At 41.7% G+C, this 9,305-nt stretch overlaps 1 protein-coding gene across 2 annotated transcripts; it reads right to left on the reverse strand.

Moving 5' to 3' along the window:
* Window positions 1-369: 369 nt before the first annotated feature.
* Window positions 370-9,207, reverse strand: npat (nuclear protein, ataxia-telangiectasia locus). Of its 2 annotated transcripts, XM_027280567.1 has the most exons (18): window positions 8,848-9,207; window positions 8,595-8,713; window positions 8,415-8,475; window positions 8,249-8,321; window positions 8,100-8,140; window positions 7,463-7,645; window positions 7,130-7,205; window positions 6,665-6,788; window positions 6,382-6,473; window positions 6,181-6,259; window positions 5,962-6,058; window positions 5,639-5,755; window positions 4,038-5,387; window positions 3,667-3,767; window positions 3,106-3,199; window positions 2,910-2,930; window positions 1,603-2,810; window positions 370-879 (listed from the first exon to the last, which is right to left on the reverse strand). In XM_027280567.1, exons 1-18 carry the CDS (start codon window positions 8,882-8,884, stop codon window positions 799-801), a joined length of 3,954 nt encoding a protein of 1,317 aa, XP_027136368.1. In that variant the 5' UTR covers window positions 8,885-9,207; the 3' UTR covers window positions 370-798. The 2 variants fall into 2 exon arrangements, with proteins under 2 accessions (XP_027136368.1, XP_027136367.1); XM_027280566.1 differs by having other exon boundaries at window positions 1,603-2,930.
* Between the last annotated feature and the right edge of the window lie 98 nt (window positions 9,208-9,305).

A 9,305-nucleotide genomic window follows, 5' to 3' on the forward strand; every position in this document is an offset into this window, starting at 1 on the left:
TCCTCATGTGACACACTGGTCTTTTGCATCCTCCGACATTCACACGTGTGATGATGTTAAATAAAGCCCATAGCTTAAGATGGGCACTAGAACTGGGTCACTGTGTGTGCACACTTAGTAAACCACACAGGCCTGTTTAATTGTTTTATTACAACACTGAATAAAGTCTGAATATGCACATTTGAACACATGTAGACAATTCACGCCGCGTGTGTGATTTCTGCAAAATAAAACAAAAAAAAACTTTACATGTGTACGCCACAAAACAAAATCTTCACATTACTTTTTAAAAATGTTCTTAATTAACCAGACTTCAATCAATGGGAGCTCCTCATTCGATGACACTAAGATGACAAATTCCAAAATGTATTTTTTTTTACATACCAACCTATCAAGTCAGTGCTAAGATTTATCAAACTAGAGTCAAATATTGACTAAGGAAATGCTTTGTCACTGATTTTAACAACATACCCCCATCAGTGTGTTTGTTTTGTTGTTGTACAATGATGATTCAAACAGAAGTGAGCATGAGAATACAAGAAATACAACAAAGTGCCATGGTTTCCCCAACTGCTGCTGCATCTAACAGGATTTATGCAGATGACCCACGCATGAAACTAGACAATTAAATCAAAGTTGCTCATTGGCTGAAGGAGATATTACAGCTTAAAAAAGGTCTCAGGCAATGTAACTAATAGGAACCATAGGCACTGGTTTAGGAGATGGCTTGTTCTATTCCTGGAGAGTAACCTAAGCAGGTAGTGATATCGTAGTCCTTTTCTGTTGGCGTGTCCGGTTTCACTCATCATAGTGAAGTGAAGACAGGAATTTATCCACATCCAGGTCATGGGGAAAACAATCCATGAGTTTCTTCCTTTCCTGCAGATTTAAACCAATGGTTAGAATTACATGACAACAGCATGTACAAAACTTGGAATTAATTTAATGGCACTGATGAGTTAATCTGCGTCCAATAGCAGCAATGTCTGTAGCGTTTAGTGGCATCTAGTGGTGTAGTTGCAGACTGCAACCCCGTCGTTTCAACCTCTCCTTCATAGCGTGAAGGAGAAACTATGGTGGCTGCAAAAAACAAACAAACAAACAAACACAAAAAGCCATATCTAAAGCCAGTGTTTAGTTTGTCTGTTCTGGGCTACTGTAGAACATTATGTAAATATAACCTCATAAATCTGACACACTGGACCTTTAAGTGTCAGACAGCACAGCTAAACTAGCAAGATAAGTAGAGCTGAAGCAATTAGTTAATCGATTAAGCTGATCAAAAGAATTAACTTACTTGATAACTAATAAATGTTTGTCAGTTTTCAATTAAAAGAATCACTTGTTCGGGCTTTTCAAATCTTTGCAGGCTTTCTTTGTCATATGATAAATTAAATGTCTTTGAGTTTTAGGAAAATGACCATCTCGGGCTTTTTGAGATTGTAACAGGCATTCTCAATCATTTATAGTCCAAAAGATTATATTCGATCATGAAAATATTCATTAGTTGCAGCCTGAAAACAGAATATTGCTGAAGCAGAACTTAATTTATGACAGAAAGCACAATAGTTTTTGTACACGTGCACCAAACGTTGAACTCACCCGGTCTTTCTTTGCCGGCGGGCTGGCTGTGGGCGGGGACTGTTTGCGTTTCTTAGAGTTCTTTGAGCTTGTGGGGGACTTTTCTCCCACTCCCTCCTGACGCAAACTGTCCTTCAGTGGAGTGCCGGTCCTGGCGATGGCAGCACGAGAAAGAATCATGAGTGTGTGAGCAGCCATGTTGATGCTGTTTTCACTGCCGGCCTCACTGGCTGGACTGCAGGAGGGGACATCTGGGGTGTTGGGAGGCATTAGATGCTTGGGAGTCCCCTCTCCATCTTTACCCTTCTTCTGTCGGGAAGGAGTTCTGGGGCAGTCATTAGACTCTTCCTGGTTACAGCCTGCCCCAGAGTTTCGGGGAAGACTAAGGTCTGAAGTTCCCGCTACAGGTCTTTTGACTGGGGTGGAAGGAGAGTTGATTCCCTGGATGTCATGAAGCATTTCAGCTGCCTGTTTGGCCAAAGAGCTGGTCTTTGAGGGGGCTTTTGTAGCCTTGGACTGAGGGGTAGATGTAAGTTGAGTGACAGCTGGAGGGCTGAAGTCTCTTGATGCAGAGGATGAAGGTGTTGACTGCTGTTGCTGCTCTTGTCTGCTACCTTTAATTTCATTCTCCTTGTTAGCGGTCACATTTGGCATTTCCTGAGAGGGAGTCCTTTTTTCTGTGCGCCCCTCACGTGATTTGGCAGGAGCTTTTTCTGCAAGTTCTTTCCTGCTGCTCTCCTCTTTCTCCTTTCTAGTTCCTGATTTTAGTGCAGAATCAGATGACGATGACCTAGAACTATGAGAATCCTTAGCTTTCGCTCCATCACCATCTTTATCATGACTGTGCTTCCTGTCACCAGATTTAGATTTTTTCACAGACTCAGACTGGGAGGCATCAATCCTGCTGGTACTTGCACTTTGAGACTCTTGGTTATGGATGCTATGATCTTGTTTGCGAGAGTTCTTTTTAACAGGATCTTTCTGGTGCTGCTGTGGAGGCATAGGCTTCTCTGACTCCTTCAAAGGACCTCTGTCAGTCTGGGGATCTACAGAGCATCTGACAGTCTGTATCCTCCTCTTGGGTTTGTTGCCACCCAAGATGGTTGGCTTTGTTCGAGTGGCCGACTGTGTATTATCTTTTAAAGTCTTCTGAACAGATTGCAATGAAGATGTATTTGAGGTTGGAGGTATGGTAGTTTTTGTCGTTTTAGAAGTTTCTGGTTGAACTTCTGCAGAAGAGTCAAAACATAAAATTCTTCTATGTCGAGGACTCTTTGATGTATCTTGTTGGCTTGTATCTTCAGTTGACACAGGTTGAACCAACTTACCTACGAGATGTTTCTCCGTGCCTGGAATTCAGAGAAATATGGTCAGAAAAGTTTGTCTGTGACATTAAAACATTAAACAGAGCAACACAAAGGACATCCTTTGGTAACACACAGTATAATGATAACATTATTTTTAATTATTAATTATGTACCTATAGCTGACAGGGAGCACTGCTCCAATCAACCTGTAACTTACCAGCAGTTGTAGACCATTTGATTGCCACTGCGGGGGATTTGGGCTTGACAGTCTCCGACTGTTGTACCGATACTGTGTTTGGTATAGCAACAAGCTGTAAATAAAATAACATTGATACGTTTTATTGCTCTGGACATTGCTCAAAAGTCTAGAGCCGTTAAGCAGCACAATACCACACACACACACTACTCATTTATTAAAGTCTTGGATGGACCAAAAGCATACTTACAATTTTGCTATTGTTGGAGCTTTACCAAGTGATTCTTTTGGAAATCAAATTTCAAAAATACTGGCATTAGTTTGGACATCTTGTTTACCCAGGTGAGACTAGAGGAGTGCTCATAAAGTTGTCTAAAAAGGCAGGGATATCATTTGGGCACCAAGTGCATAGTAAACCTAATGGAAATCTGTCCATTACATCTCAAAAGATACTTTGGTGCAAGGGAGCAGAATGGTATATGAGTTGGAGGGTCACCACAATTATCAGGAATCGTCTTATTATTATTATGGCGAAAATGATAAGAAGGAACTTTCACTAAGCTGCAGATAATGTTGTTTTACCTGATTGGACACCATCTGGACCTTCCCCAGAGTATTCTGCCCCATGACAGAAACAGGAAGCACCACTGGCTTAACGGGCGATGGTAAAATGAGTGCAGACCCTGGATGTAAAGACACAGGTTGTTTTTAATCACACCAACAATGATTAAGATGAACAGCCAATTAACAACAAAAACAGAAACAAAACATGCCATCGCCCAACATTGGTTATTGTTTGTCGAGTCCCTAAAGGAGAAAAGAGTCGCCTCCACACTAAGTTGAGAACACTACAAATCTCCAACTACAAAAAGCCAGCCAGTCATACTATGGCAAGATTGAGATTAACTGATGTCTGGCAAGATGGCCCACCGTTGTGGTCCGTTGTCTCTTACCTGTGGAGTAGCTTTGGGAGCAAGATGGTGTCACCCCATATTGGTTGGCAGGCAAAGGCTGTCCCTTTGAGACACCAGCAGACAGTAGCATCTGTCTGGTTTGAGCATCTGTAGTCGGGGGTTCAGTGACAAGGAAATAGCTGGCAGTGGCTCCTTGGAGGGCAGGGGTAGTGGTGTCCAGTGGTAGTTGAATGATGTAGTTTTGCTGGACCTGTGATGTCCCTGTTAATGGGGATGCCACTAAAGCCCCAGCCTTACTACTGAGAGGACTGGCAAGTACCTCAGAGTTTTGTAAGCCACTAACAGCCTGTGCTGCCTCATCCAAATTGGCCTTTGGTGTGCCAGGAACTCCAGGAGACTTAGCTGGAGAAGACAGATAGATGGTTGGGATCTTGTCTCCAGAAATGCTAGAAATTGCTTTAGTCAAGGCTGGGTCACTGGAAGGATCCTCATCCTGGTTATCACTGATGATGATTTTCAAAGAAACTATATTGGAATCAGCTGCAGCCTTGCCTGGGGTAGTTGGAGGATCAAGTGCTGCACCAACTGGTGCACAAGAGGACGAGGATGCAGGTGAGGCCAACGTAGATGAGGCAGGTGTAGCTGTAAGCGTTGCAGAGGTAGAAACAGATGTAACTGAGCCCGGTGTTGCTGTGAATGGTGCAGAAGTGTGAGCAGATGTGGAAGAGGCAGATTCAGATGTTACTGAGAGAGTAAACACTGGTTGAATGTCTCCTCCACTGCTGGAAACAGACTTATGAGGTAGGTCAGCAGTCGTCGCTGGTGTGTTGCTCAGTTCAACTATTGCAGGAGACAAAAAAGCAGGTTGATTACACAGAGCTACGGCGGCTGCGGCATGTTGTTCTTTTGATCCTTGTTTAAGCTCCTGTTTTTTGTCCACATTAGAAGCCGGTGTCGCCTCTAGCACAGCAAAGGCAGCAGAGGCTGTTGATATGGGAACTGTGGTTGATTCACTGAGGGCAGTCATGGTGGAGGTGCTGTCCTTTGAGGCGGGCTCCAGAGAGGCCATACCATCTGATGGAGGGGGAGGAGTATTCAACGGTTCATCGATATCCATTGGTGTTACAAAAACACTGTCATTTAAGAGTGAGCCCTTTTCCTTTTTGTTTGAGTCCACTGCAGCAGATGAGGCACCTCTGTGCTCTCCATGACTCACTAATAATCTGGCTGAACTATTTTCAAGCCTGGATGCTCTGCCACTGGGATTAAGAAATGTTTTCTTCAACAAGGTGGGAGTAGTGGACTTTCTGGTCTTGCGCTCTTGTCCAGCTTTCGTCTTTACCGCCATTGGTGTTGCATCCAAAGCATTAACTTCTCTGTGTGTAGTGCCTGACAAATAAGAGAAGATTTGACAATTAATCCGTCATTACCCGTAAATTTTAGGCAGCTATGTTATCAATCGGACTGACCATGTGCACTGGTATCCCCGTATTAAAACAATATCACATTTGCCGTTCTGAACAATTATAAACACTTTTGATTTTCCATGTGGTTGAATGGTTTCGATGTTGAAAGAACATGTTGTTATGCTCAACCATGACCAAATGAGGATTCAGCCTATTATTAGATTGCAAGAATACCTGGATCATCACTCTGAAGTGGTCTGACTGCAGATGAAGGTCCAGCAGTGTTATTCTCTTCTGGATTACTGCTAATATCTCCGTCCCCTAGTTCTCCCTCAGGGAATTTGGTTTTATCTGCAAATATACATTATTGTTATAATAATAATAATAATAATAATAATAATAATAATAATAATAATATTATCATTATTATTATTTATTATTATTACAACAGATGTTTTATCTGTTATGAAATAGTTTTCCATTGTACTTTTAGAAACAATTAAAAAATTAACTGTGATTGCAACAAACTAAATAAAATCATTGTAGGTTATAGTTACTGTAATCAAAGAGGTCATAGAGGGCCTGAAAAGCTGGGTCAGACTCTGTTTGCTCCAAAATGTCATGGATGGCATCGTCACTCATATGGATCTCCCCCTGTACCGAAGGATATATATCAGGAAATAATGTAATGACACAGGGAAACTAAACACAATTTGAAGTGATCATGATATATGTTTATGAGTTTACTGTTATCATATTAGTATCTATTTCAGCACCTCTAATCCCAGGATTTCATCTATAGACTGGTCCGCCTCCACTGTACTCGACGCCTTTGATGTTTGGGGAACTGGATCACTGATATTAGAGATGACAGAGGAGAAAAATAGCATAGTTTTGTTATAACACGCCTGCAGTCATGTTACAGCTTGACAACAAAACCATAAATCATATCATCGAAACTCCAACTCAACACTGACCTGGCGAGGATTTTGTTGATGTTTTCAGCAAGCTTCTCCTGTAACGACCTGTCCCCCAGTATCTTATCACGTGCATTTTGTATCACAAGTTGCTGTGGAGATTAGAAAGTAAATTCATTTATGAATCATGAATCTAAAAAAAGTTGAATACATTTGGGAGAAAGCATGTCATTTCTGCTGCCACGATGTTCTACTATCAAGACAAAGATCATTGTATGAGTGAAAATGCATCTGGTTTGTGTAAATGAAATTTAACACCAAATATACAGAAATATCTGCTCACAGGAAAGTTCTCATCGACGGCCTCCTCAGGTTGGGGTTCTGCATTGAGGCTACTGGCAGTTGTGGCACATCTGGCAAGCCCACTGGACCCACTCACAGCACCACCTCTCTTCCTGGGTGTGTCCCTGAAGGCGTCAGAAAAGATCAGAGTCAGCAGTCAACAAGCATAAGATGTTAGCGAAACAATATGAGCAAGATAAAGTGCAAACTCAGACAGAATCACCAAAAACTAAAGCCTTAATATATCAATCAATACATCTGAAATAAAACAGAAAAAAAAAACTCAACTTCACAAACCTACTTACTGTATTCAAACATATTTCATTAATAATTTCATTGCTGTGACATGTCATGCTGAGAAAGCTGCATTTTCAAGACCCAGTGGGTTAGAAGGACAACAGAGTCTGCTCTCTCATTAATGAGCTGTTAACAATAACTGTAATGTAGTAACAATAATCATCCTCACCATTTCCGTCGGCCAGGAGACATTGGGCCTGGATTTAGCCGATGTTCTGAAACAATTATCTGTACAGGTGTATCCCCTGTGATGGACATATTATGACACACATTATACAAAAGCACATTTTTTGTGACTGACAATTATTATTTTTTTGTTTTGTGTTAACAGAGCTTTGTTAAATCTTTCAAGAGTCGTACACCAAATAAAGAAAGCTACAGGCTTCAACAAGGAAACCTGTTCAAGCAATCATAACAAATATGTCATTAGCGGTCTGAGTTGTGCAGATAATTTCATAACCTGCTGACATAATGGTCTGAAGGTGTGTGCCACCGCCAGTACCTGGTCGGATTTGTGGGGTAGAGTAGCTGACGGGCGTGGAGTGACCTAGCATGCTGTGGGATGTTTGCAGAGGGCTCATGATGGAAGTCGTTTGAGAAAGTGACGAGCAGACGACAGCACCAGTCGAAGCGACGGCCAAGGCCTGCTGTTTAGCCAGGTTTGCCAACCCAACGCGCGAACGTGCTGCAATAGACAGAGGCTGGTAAATAAAACGCCACGGTATAAAACCTGCTCAAAAACATGACAACCTCATTAACATCGTCTTTTAAAGCTTTTGATTTGTTTTAGTTTAACTGCGTTAAGAGTGATGTGTGCTTCTTCTGCTAGAGGCTCCAATAACAATCAACAGTAATCACAATGGGCTCCTGATTAGGGAAAACCATTTTACAGGTAGACAGATTTTTCCAACAGAATCTACAATTATTTAACACTTTAATTCCCACATGCACATCTGACAGATATAAATCATAATACAAAGAGTCTGTGTCGATAAAAAAATAAAATAAAACAACCGGAAACTTTTTATGTATATGTATGTATTCATGTACCAGTAATGTGACTTTGTGTGCATGTTTTTGTGCATGTTTTGTATAGAATTAATATTTAAAAAAAGAAAAGAAACTAATAACAGCCTTACTTCTTTGACATGCTGATATAGCGGGGGAGTTCTGCAATGACCTGAGGAAAGATACAGAAGAATAAATGAACAATATCAGCGATGATGAAGATCTCACTAACATTTGAGATCGTGGACAGTTTTTTTAGATGATCACAACAAATCATTACTTGATCTGGTTTAGTGTAAAATCCAGCTTCTTCCACAAGGAGGTCATCACAGCAGGTACTTCATGACAAGACTCTGTTTAAAAAAACAAAAAAACAAGCACGACACATGAATAGGTATATTATATATATTATGTTTTCTCACAGGGACACTGTCATATGTTCTCACCTTTTGTTTTAGTTGCCACATACTCATTTAGGATGGTTGTCAGGCCTTTCCCAAAGACAGACTGTGAAATAAAACAATTAAACAATCAATCATAGATGTAACATTTTACACCTTTATGGCGCATGACAGGTTAGGATATGAGGGAGAGGAGGAGAAAAAAAAGGGGGGGGGCACACATACAAACACACAGGCAGGAATAGCCCCATCTCCTATGGTGTGGTCGGCATACTCCTTCAGGTTTGGGCTCTCATGAATGAAAGCTTGGCTTGTGGCGGACAGTCCCTCCTCCTGGAGGTAACCTGTGAGCAGACAGAGCAAACTCAGTCGACAAACGGACAGTTGTCGCCCGTTGGCTGGGAAACAGTTAACGGCTGTAAGCTTGGAGCTAAGTATCTTTGTCGGCTAGCGCCAAAGCTACAGCTTCACCACTTACCCAAAACAAGCCGAGCGACGTCGGACGGTAACAACATGTCTGCCTGTCGGTGGATATAAAGTGAGCAGGGTGTTGTAGTCGGCTACATGTTCAGGAGAAGTCCCTCATAAATCCCTTTTTTAAACCGTCAGCAGTGTTATTGTGAAGGCGTCGTCCTCAGGACACTGCTGCTCACTCAAAAGGCGGGGAACTCAAGCACGTATAACCCGGAAGTGTCAAGCTAATATTTCAAACGGCATGTAGGGAGTTGTAGTCCAATCCGAAATGTCACGCTCCTACAACTCCTTTAAAGCTGCTATATACAAAATGTGAGGGTAATAGATAAAAACACGACCTACACATGCTGTTTATCGTTGTATAATACTGCACTCGACAACTCAAAAGTTAGTTTATATTATCTGGCATTAATGTTACCGGACACACACTGTTCAAGCCACGACCAGGAAGTGACGTATGCA

Source organism: Larimichthys crocea, chromosome VII (assembly GCF_000972845.2).
Source record: "Larimichthys crocea isolate SSNF chromosome VII, L_crocea_2.0, whole genome shotgun sequence".
Classification (NCBI taxonomy): domain Eukaryota; kingdom Metazoa; phylum Chordata; class Actinopteri; family Sciaenidae; genus Larimichthys; species Larimichthys crocea.